Genomic DNA, 15,980 nt, shown 5'->3' on the forward strand with positions numbered 1-15,980 from the left:
ATCGAGGTACCGAAGGCGTATCGCAGTTTCTCCACCCTTTCGGCACTTACGCTTTATAGCAGCGCTGTATATATTTCGTCGGTCTTTCCGCGATGCTACGAAGAAGCCGCTGGAAAGAGAATCGTTGTGTCAGGGCCGAGTTGTAGTTTCGGCAAGACGACGGTTTCTTAGGATTATCGCGTATCCCGGGACGTAACAACGGCCTTGTGCCGCTACACACAGCGAACGACCGATCTTTGAACTCTTAAAACTTTGCGTACCAACTAATTCGTTTCTTCGAACGCGCCCTGTCTCGTTCTTCAAGAATTTCCTTTTATTCGCCGTGTTTCATTCTGATTTTCCACGCTCGATATTCGAACGAAATATTCTTTTATTCTCCTTTCCTTTCCACCTTGCTCCCCTCTCTACGTGCCAGTTTAAGTTTCTTATCTAGTACGGATAAATGGTACCGTTCGTTTATTTGTCACCTCGTGTTCTCCGCTTGTTTCTTTGCTACGTAGCGTTCGAGTTTGTCGGGATGGAAAATTTCGTCCGTTAATTAACAATCTCGTTATCTTCGCGGACGATTGCACAGACCGAAGCACTCGACATTAATTTGGCGTAACGCGCCGCTTCTACGGAGAACCATTTTCCTCCTGTTTGATTTCTACTACTTACCGCCGCGATTGCCCCTCTTCAAGGGGCTGAAGAAAAATAATTGTAGCCGCTGAGTGAACCGGAAGGAACGATAACGACACCGGCTAACGACTTGGCAAAGTGTCGCTGCCAACGTAAATTCCTCGCGAGAATGAAAATTAACTTCGCTTTGTCATTCGTTTCTTTCATAGAAGTACATTTGTCCCCCCGTTAATTTATTTTTTTTTTCCTTTCCTTTCTAACGATTCGTGCATAAACTCGAACGAAAATGCATATCGACTCGACGAGATTTCTCGGAGAATATTTGCGTCTTTTGTTATCGATGCTATTAAAGCTCTCTTAAATTCTACGAGCTAATTGCTTTTCTTAATTTTCTTTGGTTCCAGCGACAGGTCTTTTAATCTTATTAACTGTCATCGATTTCCCGTCAAGCTCCTGGAGGAATTTCGAATAAACGTTCACGGAACGGAAGACGGGTGAAAACGACGCGCGGCCGGCGGAAACATTTCGAACGTATTGCCGCTCATTCTGCGTTTGAACGAGCAAGTCGCCCATCCGTAAACGGATCGAACGTAAATTCAGATCAGCGACGTTGCAACGGAACCGTGCAAAATCCTCCGCGTACAAGACAAGGCTTCCCTCTCGTCTCTTCCTAAAATACTAAAACGTATTTTCGCGAAATTTAGCCAAGTTCGCCTTTAGAACAACTTTCAAACGTTATCTCTATCTCTTCTCGTTCTTTTATTCGCGACGACACGCTGCGTCGTTTCGACAACGCCTACCACGTTTTTCCAACGCTCGAATCGTCCCCGCCTTCCTCGTTCCTCGTCTCCTCGAACGCGTAACCGTTTAAACTTGCCGCTGTCCGGAGCAAGAAAAACGCGTCTCATTGCACGCGATCGCTGAAAATTAAATTTGTAAAGTTAGCGTCTTTTCGCTGATAAGAGCAACATTGGCAGTTTTACGGATTTTTAAACGATTATCTGACAATTTGGACGGACACACCTGTGCTTAATGACATCCGACTCGGTGGAATTTCGTGGCTCGAGCTGGCGCGCTACGACCAGGCAGAACTTTGACTCCGGCATAGTACGTAAATATTCGTCAGCAACAGGTCTCTATAATACGAATCGAAAGAACGAGGGCGAAAGCACGGCAAAGCGCTTTCCGCGTGTGCGATATCCGAGTAAGTTGAAGCGGAGAAATCAAAAGGTGTCTCGTTATTTTCGCGCCGTAATTGGACGAACAGCGAAATCAGCCGACCGTGTTCAGACACACATTCGCGCGGTAAAGGCGTTCCTTTTACGCGATTTCTATGCCATGTGTTTCAATTTCCTCGCGTTTAAGGACCACGGCGAAACGAACCTAACGTTGGAATTTATAATTCCCGAGTTATATCTGTCGGCGATTTCTCGTTCGTCTTCGCCTCTAGCGTGTCCTACTATTATCGGAATATTATGGCGGCGCGCGACGATGTTAAAAATTCCTCCTGATAGATAAACATCGACGAAACAGAAGGGTGAACGTGACCGAGCATAAAACGAGATGGCGAGATGGTCCTGGCGTCGGAATCGAACGATCAGGGGGTGTAAATTACTTTTTCATCGTTTCACGGTGATAAAGAAGGAAGGAGCGGCTGAGAACGTACCGCGTCTCCGGGTTGTTAACCGACGCACACTCCTTACCACTGTCACTTTCTGACCGAACGACCGACTTTCCGTCTTTGTCGGATCTTCTTCCTTCCGATCGGCCAATCTGCTTCGATCTTTAAGGCTGTTCTTCCGTCGGAGCCCGTCGAGGTCGGTCCGCAGCATGAAAGCGCAGTGGAACGACCGCGAATCGTGCATGCGCGACTACCGGCAGCGCACGCGCCACCCTCCTGTCTTATATCTATAAGGGCAGCTACCCTCGACGAGGCCAGTCAGTTCTTGCCCGTTTTCGCTCGGGTTACGATCGATCGTTCGCTTTGCGACCTTGTTTCCGTGTTTCCTTTCGTTCCACACGATTTCCATAAGATCAAAGCGACTAGCGTGCCACGAAATCGCCTCCACATCGAACCAAAACGAACGATTTTTGTGATCGGTTTTCTGTGAAGTGCCATCGGCTGTGTTGCGCGCCATTCGTCGTTTCTACTATCGAGAGGTAAAAGTGTCGCTACGAGAGGCGGTACGAGTTCAGAGTTCGAGGACGATCTACGAGGACGGACGATCCCGTTATTACGCAAACGATTCCTTAGACACGCGACAACGTATCTCGCCTCCGCAACGTCTCGTGACCTACTCCACGACTAGGTTTGCGGGCATCAGCCTCTTGGGAGTTTTGCTACCGATTACAGAACGTGCCCCTCCACGCTCTCTCAAGATCATCCCGTCGCTTTGTCCACGGAACGTGAATCGCAATACCAAAGGTAAGACGCTTACTTCTGATCTCGATCGATCTTTGATATTTCCTTTTCCTTTTGCTTTCTTTTCTTTTTTATTTATTACTCGGCTGAACGCGCGTATATCGCAACGACCACGAAGAAGATCGTCCCCGGTGTTTTAGACACAACTTGCAAATAAATAACAAATAGTAGACGCGTACTTGAAAATAGATCGATCCGTTCTATCGATCGTGTTCCACTCGAACCGCAGCGTGTAAAATTAGGGACGCGATCAACGAATAACACGGAGCTGAACGGAAGAAAAGGCCCGCCGATTTAAAGATAAAATATCGAGATTCATGCGACACGACGTAAAACGCAAATGTTATGTTTGCGTTTGAGTCGGAGACGCGCGATTAACCGCCGCGCTCCAAAGCAAAAGACGTTTCGTGCGCGTTTTACTCGCGATCGTCTAGTCTTCGCACGCCTATATTCCCTGTTTATACACGTCTATTCTTCATCCACATAATGGGAAAACAACGTCGAGTCGTAGATTAATGTTTCTCCGGTCGACTAAATTAAAGCGGATTCGAGGCTCGATTCATCCTAACGGATGTGTAGTTTACGCGAAGCATGACGAACAACCGGATGGAGAACCTCACGAGTAGAATGGGTTAGGAGAATCTGTGTCGTTGAAAATTAATTCAAGTTCGATCAGACGGCGAGCTGCGATCCAACGGGCAACCCTTTTACCTGCTAAGCGCCTATTAAGAACCTGAGATTTATTTCACCGATCGTTGAAAATTCAACGGATCGATGGAACGGAGAGACAGACCCTCTTGCAGCGTGCAAAAATCTTTGGATCTAGCAGGAAATTATGATCGGTATAATTTCGATTGTACGTGTGTGTTAAAGGCAGAGGGGAGAATGGGAGAAAGAATCGGAGAAAAGGGAAAATCTTGACGGAGAAGGCCGCTCTGACGGTGTTGCGGTTCGTTGGCGCGGCTTGATCGAAAGGGTATTTCCTCGGCATACAAGGGAAAAGTTCTTCCGGCAAGATAAACTGCTCTTCCCCCTCGGTGTTCTTCGCTGGAAACTTGGTCGGGCGCGGAAACTTTCGCGAAAGATTCACAAAAGATTTTTTTCTTCTGGATGTTGAAATATAATTCAGAGAAGGGCGGGTAAAGTTTCTACGGAGGAAATTTTAAGCCGTACATGTACACGGCCGACACACAGCGGCAATTTTCAAGGTATTGTCCGGAAAATTAATTATTGCTTGGCAGCTTCTAAAGTAACGAAAACCAAAGTCGGACAGAATTAGCTGCCGCTAGGTGTTCCGCGCGAATGGAATATCAAATGTAACCGCGCGCGTGCTCGCCGCTAGCAACACGGACGCGATTAGCGCAACGAAATTTGTTAGCCGTAAAGTTTGGAAACAGGCATCGAAGAACGATATTTTTCCTCGAGAATAATATCGTCGTTCGCGCGCGTTTTCGCCTTTCACCGTATTCGACGAGTATTCGCGGCTTCGCGAGTTACCTCGAGTTCCTTTTTTCTTCTCACGATTTACAGCAACGATCGACCCAGTGCTCGGTCCCAAGAGGGAAAATTAAGATACCCGACGTCGAACGACCCTCGAAGAGACAACGCGAACGAAATAATTTTATAAAAAGGGAAAAACCGTTTTTTCGATGACGAGACGTTCTCGCGCGACTCACCGTTCCGGCTGGAACATCGGGTCATCGGACGTTGGTACGATCGACTCGGTCGAATAACGAATGCATCGGTTCCGTTTTATCGATACGTCGATAATTAAAAATCCGACTGCCGAACTCAGCGGAGAATAATTAGTCGGCGCGAAACGTTACCGCGTCTGTCGCGCGAACGAACCTTTTGTAATCCCAGCCCCTTCCGGAAAGTAGGTCGAACTTTCGCGGGCTTCCTCTCTTTCTCTTTGCCCGACTCTTTCTCCCTCGCGCTGCATCGTTGTGCTGTCGGTGGATCGATCCTGGAATTATTAGGTAATTACCGTGGTGCGCTGGGAATAATTTCAGAATCGATTAGAGAAGAGGAAGGGGTGGCAAAGGGGGTGGCAACGTTAGGATCGCTAGTGCGAACTTTCTCGGCTGAAATTAAATGCCGACTCGTTTTGCATCGAATCGCCTAACCTCGATTCCATCTCGCTTCCGTTCAGCCGCCTGTTCTTAAGTCGCTACCGCGAATACTCCACGCGTGTAATTGAACGTTATCGATGGCAGTTCTAGTCGCAAAATTACAAATTTCAGAGCAATTTTAAAAAACTGATCGACCATAATCTCGAGTCGCACGTACAGAAAATCGCGAACCAGAGCGACGCAAATCGTCGGTCCACTGCCAGTTCTCGTAAAATATTCCTTCGCCTTTATTTTTATAAAAAATTCATTATACTTCTCTCGTGGCTGCGAATCGATCAATCGCGGGATCAGAACGACGATGTTTTTACGAATTGAAATACGCGATTCAGCCGGCACTCTCAAAATCTTTGCTCGCACCACGATGATCTTCGGTCTGTGTCGAATCGTAGCCGATTCTCAAAGCCATCCGCGAGAGATACGCAGATAGCCGGTACAGTTTCAAGGGCGCGCTTAAAGAATTTAAGGCAGAAGGGAAATTAGGGAATGAAATTTTCCAGGAACTCGACGCTCCGGCCGTTACTACGAGGATGAATCTGTACGAGACGCGTTTGCAGCCGTACTTTTCTTAACGTCTCCATCCTGAATCGTGTCACCGAGGGAGGGTACCATCCTGCGAGGTCAAAGCTCGAAGCGCGGATCGACGAACAGGGTGGTGGCGCGATAAACATAAAGAAAATGGGGGTGCCGGATGTAGAGCAGGCTAAGAGACGACTCCAGGATATTCTTAGGAAAGCGCAGAAGCTCGAGATCCCTCCGCAAGAAGTGATCTCGACGCGGACCGCCCAGAAGCTTCTTGCCAGAACGAGGAACGTCCTGGCATGGACGATCTGGATCACCGTTTTTGTCCTGCTGCTCAGCGGCGTGGTCTATGCCCGTTGGCCGACGAGACAAGAAGTCGAGACCATTAGGACTGTCCTTAGGCGAACGGTGAGTCACGCAAATTATTTTCACCCTTCTTATTACATAGGTTTGTTTGCATTAGGAACTACGATACGTTCCATAATGGTTGCCGTATAAATTTTATACATTTCACGTCCTGGTAGCCGCAGTTAATCGATATATATATATAGTACACCGTAACGTTCAACTCTTAAAAAATATCATATCGTATTTGCACACTGTTTTCCGACCATGATATCCGAGCGAGCGATTCGCGTCTAGCTGAACATTTCCTAGAATTTATCTTATTTTAGCGGTTCTAAAAAATCGACAAGTTAGTAACGTCAGTATGTACAAGGTCCTTGTTACCGTGGAATTTTGGAGAATCGATAATCGTTATTTCGACAAAGTCTGGTTAAACGGAGCAATTATAAAATGCGCGTATTCGTGACAATTTGGAGTTTCGGTGGAGCCGAGTTTTTCCGATACGAAAGTAGCTTGTCGGAATGTTGCGTGTATCGAGGACAAACGTAGGCGCGTTGGAAACGAGAGATGAAATTGCATCGGAAAATGAATCGAATTGGTAAGCAATTGGCCCAAGTGAACTCGACGAGGTACGGCGACTCGCATCTAAAATAAAACGCTCGCCTCGACGAACGTAATCGTTGATATGTTCAGTAATAATAAAAAGAACCTTTTTGCCAATCGTCTGGCAATCGTACTCGTAAAATCGTTGGTTAGACAATCGAACGAGTATCGCGAACGACGATCGCGCATAGGTCGATCGATCGGTTTTTATCCCCGAATACCGGTTCGACTCGAGATGGTTACTCGATAACGCTATTGTTTCTTGCTTTCTATTCGCCAATCGAAACTTTGCGTACCGTCGACTTGGCTCGCGAGCCAACGGTAATCGGTTTCGATCTCGTCTAACAAACTACAACCGTGTTACGCTTTACGCGCGTTAGTTGCTTATCGCGGTCAATTGTTAATTGGGTTAACTATGTCTTTAACGATCGTTGCATCGTATCGATCGATCCAACGAAAACGTTATAAATATTTTTCAATAGCCACGTTAGCCAGATAGATCGGTTGTATCATCGGACGCATAAGCCCGATGGCTCTGTTTGGGATTTCGCTGGCAAATGTACGAGCGAGCGCGACGAATAAGCAAAGGCCGTGTTATTAAGCGAACTTCAAAGTTCACAGGTTGTACCAGCTTCGAAATTAAAACGGAGCGAGTCCAGGGACTAATAAGCGCGCTTGGCGGCCGTCCAAAAACACGGAACAGCGGAGCTCGCTTTTTTCGCGACACCTTATACGCGGATTATTTCGTCAAGTTGGTTGTCCCGTGGCGCGGTGGATTTGTAATTCCGTGCCGGAATACTCTGCCTAATAGCGTAACGTCGAATAATCCTCGCGCACCGTGGCTCGTGGGTCAACATCATCGACGGACAACGCTGTCGATGGAGTCGCTACCGTAACGCGTTTCTCCTGTTCTACCTGCTCGACGTTCCACCTCCTGGTCCCGACGTCCTCTCACATTCTTCGATTTCTCCCTCGACTTCCCTCGCGCGAATTCGCATTAAAAAGTTGGAAAGTTCTTTGTTTTATCGGAGAAGGTTCTCGTTTTACCAGAGAGCGTTCTCTCGCTTTATCGGACAACCATTCCGGTTACTCTAGCGACGTCTGTCGTTTTCGAAATTGTTTGACACGCGTGACAACGTTTTTAGAGATCGAACGATGATTCTCGCTTAATCTAGATCTCAACTACGACGGATAAACATTGCGCACGAACGAAAGTAAAAGATCGATCTACCTCGAGTTTCTCTGTTGCACGAATATCTTTGCCAATTCGCGTAAAAAAAAAAAAAAGTCAGCTGATCGCGATCGAAAAGCGCCGATATCCAACGTCCAATCGAGTACACGTAACATTGAAATCGAAATTCAATTTCTTCTTCACCAGCAGTGGCGAAGAAAAAGGTTCGTTACATAGTTGAATAATCGGTATAGCCGAGCCCGGGTCAGTAGTAATTATCGCAAATCGAAGATGTAAAAGCGAGCCGGTTACTCGTATTCGCGACACGTGGTTCGAATGCGAAAGTAATCTTTTCCACGGATGGAAATCCTGTTGCGTTCTCGATCAAAGCGGTGTTCGTGTATTTCGACCGAAGGAAACGTTAATCGACGATGACGAAACGAAGGTTCCTTTTCCAGTGGCACGAGAAGCGATTTCGACGGATCAACCGTGCTACCATAAAAAACAATTTGGTCGGTCGATTTGTTTGAAAACGTACTATAACGCGGTTACCGTTCCTATTTATTCGACATCGCTATGGATTATTAAACGCCTGGAGCGTCGAGGGACGAAAAACGTTTTGCATTGTCACGGTAGTCCGCGATAGGATCGAATCGGCGAAACCTCTCGCTTTCCGCGTTTCATTTCATTTACCTTGGATCAAACAGGTGTCGAGTCGTGTCGTATCGTGGCGTGGCTAATTTTTCGCCGAATCTAATCGCACGATTAAAAGACGATTTGCCGCTCGGCAAATTAATTTCTACGTATATAGCGACATCGTCCGATACGAAGAAACGGAAACTTTAAAGCTTGTTCGGGAAAACGAAAATCGTGGAATCTTCAGGAGGTAATTGGCGAAAGAACGAGTTGCGAGATAAAAACTATCGAAATATTTCCGTCGAGGAACGATCGCCGTCACGACGGCGCTTCGAACATCGTAACGATGGAAAAACTCTGTTACGCTACCAGCGTGCTTGAAATTAACCGCGAAATTTCTCCCTTCCGAGTACCTTTGGCGAAGCATTTTTTAAACGCGTACTTTCGTGCACGTTTAATTCGTTCGAATTAGACACGACAGAGACGCGAGGGAAATTCTCGCGGTTGATAGAAGAGATGGGGTGTGGCTGGTGGTCGGGCATTTTGCATTCGGTCGAGCCGAAAATTTACACGGAGCGAACATTATTCGTAAATTTGGCGAGCCGAGACGGGGGTTACTTCAAAAGTAGCTAACGAACCGGGTTCCGACTTACGGACGCTGCGGCTGCCTGCATGGTAATTGCGTTAACTTACTTAATTAGGATCCCGCTCGCTAATCAACTCGAAGTCTCTTTCGAAAGGTTGTTCAGCTTCCGCCCCATAGCCTGCCGCGTTACACCTTTATTTTCGGCGGACCTTTGAAAGGTTAATTTACCATGGTGTCATTTATCAGTCTCTTGTTCTCGCTATTCCGTGTTATTACGCGCTATACCGATATACGTACGTTGAAACTTTGTAATTTAAACGAATACCACCGGCTCTGGACAGCCTCTATTAATTCATTTTATACGACTCGTGATTCATCGTTATCCTTTCATTTCTCCGACATTTGTTACGAACCAGATACTTGTCTCGTGTCTGGTCTATCCGTTTCTTCCGACTCGCAACGATCGCGATCGAATATCTATCCGAGAGACCGATAAGCCGAAAGCGACGTTCCTCGGGACGATGATATCTCGAGAGGAAATTTATGTTTTCAGTCGGAGAGTAATAACGTTACACTCTGCCGTGTTGCAGTTTTCTCCAAGAATAATCTTCCTGTCTAGGAATTTCTTGCCAGCGTTTCGCTGATATCGTATCGTGTATATGTATTTTCTCGTTAAACCGTACCTACCTGTTCCATATGTTCCCGCTTCCCATTTTTTCCCCTTCGATCATCGATTCGTCGTTGCGTTCCGTCATCTCGCTTCTTCGACTTTCACGCGTCTAACTTTCGAATTTTCTTTCTTATCGATTCGTCTTCTATCACGTTCCAATCGGAATCGAATACTTTCTATCGCAGAACCACGAGTATACGAATTCCCGTTTACAATTTACCCTCGTTACAATAACGCGTAACCCGACAAAAGCTGTTTTCTCGATATTCAACGCGAATAAATTAGTAGATCGTATTTATTTAAATAGCGTAAATCTATATGTTCGTCAAAAGTCGAACGATTCGTCGCATACGTCGCAACGTCAACGAAGCTTCGAACGATCGCGCGATCGCGATCGGAAAGATCGACGGACGGAACGTCTAGGACGGACACAAGGAGCGAGAAAAATCTACGTACGTCTAATAAGAAACGGTAAAGATGCCATTCGACGCGATAGAGATTTCCGATCAACCGGTTAATTAATTCGCTTGTTTTCGGCCGTGCGCAGAACGTCGGTTTCATTATCTGCGAACGCGGATGCTAAATTAATTGTTGCTCGTTCTCGAGGAGTTTGGTCGTGAGGTAAATTCGTGTTTGCGAGTTCCAATCAGCCACTATTCCGCGTATCGTTTTGTTTCTCGTCGCTCGCTCACGCCCGTCGAGGCAACTCTCCGACTCGGAACTCGAATCCAGACGGAGTAGATCTGCCCCAGTTTTTCAAAGTAAAATATTCGCTCGCTTTCTTTCGATTCTGCGGGGACAGAACGTAGTAGAATGGCTTTGAACGCGAACTTTCAAAGACTCGTCCGCGCGACGACGGATCGCGCGCGAGGAACGAGCAGTTTTCGTAAAGTTTTATCGCGCCGTGTTTTTTCTGCCGCTTAGGAGCTACGCTGATATTCCTTTCGGTGCGACTGTCCACTCTGGAAATACTTTGACGGCAATTGGATTACGTCGTGGAAGGACCAACTTTGCTTTTCGTAGAACCCGAGCCAAACTATGGCGCGGTCTTCCGATTCGATTTTGCGTTAACGTTGAAATTAATAGAATTCGTTAAAAGCCGTTGAAAGCTTTTCGATATAGGACAACAAACCGGGCACCGTCGAGTTACGTTAGTATTATCGTCTTTGGGGAAGTTTTTACGGAAAGGAGAGGAGCCGATAAAAGCTCGGGTCGCGAACGATCCATCTCCTCGCCACCTCGAAATCGCTATCGATTATGCCGTTATCTAATTATTTTCGAACGTCGACGATTCTCCACTCTCCTTTGGTTTCTTTTTTTTCGAGATCTTCGCGTCCGGATTCAAACTAGCCCGTCACGAGTAAAACGCGGATCGAGTCGTCGAGTAACTCGAAGCTAGCTGGAGAGGCTGCCAGCTCTCGAAGTGCTCAATTTTCATGGAAATGGCAGGGAAACAGCAGCATCCCCCTTCCCCTTTCGCATTTTTTCCCTTCTTTTTGCCTTTTTTCGCCCTTTTTTTTTTTGGCTTTGCTTTCCCCTTCCTTCCCCCGTTGAAACGCGCGCGATGCGACGAATGCGATCGAATATCCACTCGGGCTGTCCCGCTTCCGTCCCCCGTCGTTTCTTCCGTTCGCTCGGCGAGTTTTCATTTGCTCGATTACCATGTGTTGTTTTGTCCGCGAAAAAAGCACAGTCCGAGGACAATTTTCAGGTGGAAAACAGAACGTTCCACGTGTTTTTATCGAAGAAACAGTCGTGTTCGGAGCGACGCGCACAAATACTCGCACAACTCGTTAAATCGCTGTTTTGCGCTTTACCAGTGTTTCGATCGATCTAGAATCTAGTGGGAAATTTCATTCGTACGAGAAATCGAGTCGACTGGATTCGCGTCCGATCGAGTTGCCTCGAGTCGAACGAACTTGGTCGAGACGAAATAACGAGACGAAAGAGGATGATACGATCACGCGTGTTACAGTCTTATTAAGCATCTGCGATCTCTGTGCACACGTTTTTCCTTTCGTTCCGTTTCCTTTAGTTCTACGCTCCGTCTCCGTCGCATTTGTTCGATTTTCTTCAGTCGTGTATCACTCGGATGGAAAAACTGTCGCGCAACGGCAACGTTTTCCAAACGAGAAACGAAGAGTTCTTTGTTCGAGCGATCGAGTTAAACGGAGACGTGGCAAGAACGACGTCGATCGCGTTCGTTTTGTTGCCTGCGCGTCGAATTTCAACGACTAAGTATATCGATTCCAAGTCGACGAACGTTTCGATCGAAGGATGCTCCGGTTAAATGGAAAATTTAGCGACAATTAGTTCCGAACCGTTTTTGCGAAAGAACTCTTTTATCTCATCGCCTCTGTTCCATCTATCCAACACGGATCTCTTAACCATAGTTGGTGGTATTGCGTTTACGTCACGCTTTCAACTTTAATCGAACTTTCTCGCGTGAACCAGAGTCATCCGAGAAGCAGATAAAAGCAGAACGAACCGTTGTATTTTATATAACGTTATTTACTCGCGATCTCTCGGTTGATTTCGCTTTTTCTCTTTCTATAGAGCACTTTGAATAAGAGAAGTTTTTCCTGTACAGTGGCGAGATACGGGGAGACACAGTCAGGTTACACAATCAGGTTTCTATTGTGTAAGGTCACGGACGAGACCCGTGATCGCGTAACGCTCGCTCGTAAATTTCCTGCAGGAACAGCTTCCTAGCGGAGAAAATCTCTGTCCTAAGAAAATGTTCCTCTAACCAGAGAGTACGATGGCAACGTTGCTCTCTCCTCGCGCCTTCGTTCCGGACCACCCGCTTTATTATCCGATGCGAACGTTTCTTTCGATTAGGTAATTCGGTTAACGACAGGCCTGTCGCGTGAATCTTCTTTTTCCATTCGCCGAACGTGCGAAATTTTTCCGTCCCGAAAATTCTTCACTTTGGAAAATCATGGGAAAACACCGGACGACCACCGATCTCCACCAAGGAATCACTACTGGCGACGCAAATATTGCATCGCGTGGAATTATTTTTGCCGGTGGTTTTGCAGTTGCGCAGTTGCGCAACTATCGTGGCCGACCACGAGCGAAACATTTTTCAACGCGCTTCGTTAATTCTCCGATTTCACAAAGCTGTTTTGAACTTTGACCAACGCGCGAATGTACAACGAACGCGCTGCTTTGTTCGCTTTCTTCTGCTCCTTTTTCCTTCCTTTTTTCCATCTTTTCATTCGCCGAATACGATGGGAACCAAAAATGGTCCATCGTCACGGAAGGAGAGGAAACATTCCTACAGCGACCGCTCGTTTTTCATCGTTCCTGCCGCCGCGTTCATCGTCGCAAGATGTTATTCTTTCGTTTCGCCGGGTATTCCCGGTAATTGTTACATTTGCGTTGTGATAAATCGCGGCTGTCGCCAACTCCGGGCAACAACAGCACCGCCCTAGGGATTTTATCTCTCGTGCAACGCACACGGAAAATGTAAACGTTGCACGATGCTCGGCGAATATTCTTCTTCCGCACAGCTTCTATACTCGTCCGGTCTCGTTCTTTTGTTCGCTTCGATCCCGCGGCCAACGATCTAGCAAATCCAGGCGAATTAGAATTAACGGTCATCCGAGGACAGCGAAAACGACCACGACGTACGAATCGATTTCTTAGAGAAGAGTTAGTCGAGTCGCGATGTTCGAAACGAGGGAAGCGGAAAATTACAAACCAGTGGACAACGACAGCGCTTGGATCGAAAGGACGACCAATTATAAGGATGGAAAAAGAGAAGGAAGCGGTTAAAATATGGACGTAAAGGCGAAACTATCGTAAATCGTTAGGGAACGTGGTCGAGTGGAGTCGAGTCGGAAGAGAAGACGGAGAAGAAGAACATACTCGGAGCAGTTTAGTTGATTCTCTGATCACGAATTCAATTCTCGCTCGAGTTTTTGCTCCTTCTCGCATTACGTTTCAATTAAACGCGAAACGAAGCTGACTGTCCCGAGCGGAGAGTCGCCGTGGCGCGACTGGCGAAATTAGGTTTTCGCTGGAAGCGACGGTTTCGCGTCCCACCAATCGCGGTTATCGCGCCGAGCAATGCCGAGTACCGCGTCACGTTTCTACGCGTCGAGCAGCATCTGCGATTATTTACGTCGCGTGACGTATCGCTGGAGAGAAAGCCCGTGCATTTGCCGCGAGTTCCGTGATTGCGCACAATGCGCACAATACGCCACGGACGCCGTTATCGCGTTACAGTTTATAGTTGCTACTGTTGCTGGTTGCTAGTCACCACGCGGCCCGTCCGACCACCGACCCTTTCCCCTTGTGCCGTTTAATTTTCTTCGTTACTTGTTCCCTTCTTTTCATTTTATCTTTATCAACGCGGATCGAATGGAAATCGAGTCTCAACTTCGCCGGCTTATATTCGATAGTTTGACCGCGGAATCTTAAGCGGAAGGATCTTAAAGTCCAACGTTCGTATTAGATAGTTCTTTTACCCGAATATATTCCTATTATACGAAACGTTTTGAAATTTTATTAGCACCGTTGCGCGACACTCGTCCATCATCGTTACATTGGACGAGTTTGAAACGAATTTGACAAAAAAAAAAAAAAAAAAAATAAATAGAAATTACAAGTATCAGTTATCCGTATAGGTGTACGCATGTACGTATTATATATGTGGCAGAGTGGCGTATTTTGCGACACTCTGTACACGACAGCTCGACGAAGAATCTTAAAGCGGAGTAGCCACATAGTGGGACGGTGGTGAAAGGCAAACTCGACGCGCAGACATTTTTTGAGCGAACAAGCGACGTTTCATTTTCATTTTCCGCGTTTCACGAAATTTCAGCGTTGCCTCTCGTCGACCAAGCGCCGCTCGGCTAATTTTCTCATTAGGAAGTTCCCTTTGCATTTAAATAAGACACCGCGCCTCTCCTCCGGTTCGAACAGAAAACGCGCGGGGCTACGTGTTTCGGGGAAATATTTATGCACGACGGTGTGAATAGTTGCCCGTTTCAAGGAAAACTTGTAAATTTACGTCTACAATTTCGCCGGCTCGCGGAAATTAACGCGTACCGCGCACCGAATTAGCTTTTTACTCGATTACGTTGGCAAACGTCAAATCTACGCCCCGAAGAAGAAATTCCAACGAACCTCGCGTGGAATAACGGATAACCGGGTAAACCTGTAAATCACTTTTAACCGGAATCTTGGCCAAGGAGCAGCCACCGGTTTCGTGAATCTCCGTCGCGATTGAAATAGGTTAGCGAACCCGGAGTTAGAGACAAGAGTCTAGGAGGAATACAACTGATTAACGGGGGCGAATAGCCAGAAATTTCAATTAGGACCGTCCAAGCTTTACCCGATTGTCGTTCAAACCGGGAAACTTCGCCACGTCGATAAAGTCCGTACGTTGGCTGAAACGATGGGCAAACGGTGAAAAGCTACACCGGCCAACGTATTATTCATATACAGCGAAAACCGTTTTACCGGTGAATCGCAGACTGGTTTCTCGCGTAACTGGAAAATCGGCCGATCGATCGATCGAGACCGAGTCGATCGATCGGAATAACAAACGCTTTGGACGTCGATGTACAAACGACCGCAGTGTCGGAATGTACTTGGGCAGCTTGAAAAAGCGTCGAGGCGACAAAGCTTGCAAACGCGACCTCGAATTAATTACCGGTACGTCCAAGTTGACAGTTAGATGGGTCAAAGTTACCGAATATCGATGCAACCTATAAAGCAATCGTCGAATGGTTTTGCCGCGGTGCAACGATTGGAATTCATAGGTGTGCAGCGGTATTGGATCGTTCAATGGACAGACGGCGAGAGCACGGGCAGGCCAGTGATTTTCGAACGAACGGCTAACCGCCGGAAACGAAAGAAATTGATAAACTTAACCGGCAACCGTGAAACGCGGTGAAACAACCGCAAGGATCACGGGCCTCGAATCTCCGTCGAACGAACGTCGATGCTAGGCCAGGTACGCAAAAATCGCCTACGTCGGATCATCGGTCGACGAAACGTTGCCCGTTTGCCAAGCCTACTCGTTCCGTTCGTTTGTTTCTGGTTTGCGGTGAAACATTCGGATAACCCTGATTACCGAGTCACTGGCAATCATTCCGAGCTGTTTGCTCGGCAGTTTTCCCCTCCGCGAATAGCTTCGCCAAACCGAATCGAGCCAAACGAAACCAAACTAAACCATCGTTGGTTGCCCCGGAAAAGGAGGTCAACGCGACACGAGCACGCCTATGAAATCGCACGACGTCGGCTCGCTTCCCATATCTCCCCCG

At 47.1% G+C, this 15,980-nt stretch overlaps 1 protein-coding gene across 1 annotated transcript in view; it reads left to right on the plus strand.

Moving 5' to 3' along the window:
- Positions 1–2,554: 2,554 nt before the first annotated feature.
- Positions 2,555–15,980, plus strand: part of LOC141445730 (uncharacterized) — a 58,144-nt gene continuing 44,718 nt past the window's right edge. Inside the window, exons 1-2 of the mRNA XM_074111614.1 lie at positions 2,555–3,043; positions 5,670–6,099. Coding sequence (XP_073967715.1) covers positions 5,848–6,099 — 252 coding nt within the window. The 5' untranslated portion in view covers positions 2,555–3,043; positions 5,670–5,847. The remainder of the gene's footprint in view (positions 3,044–5,669; positions 6,100–15,980) is intronic.

The sequence above is a fragment of the Bombus fervidus genome, chromosome 3 (genome assembly GCF_041682495.2).
Source record: "Bombus fervidus isolate BK054 chromosome 3, iyBomFerv1, whole genome shotgun sequence".
Taxonomy (NCBI): Eukaryota; Metazoa; Arthropoda; class Insecta; order Hymenoptera; family Apidae; genus Bombus; species Bombus fervidus.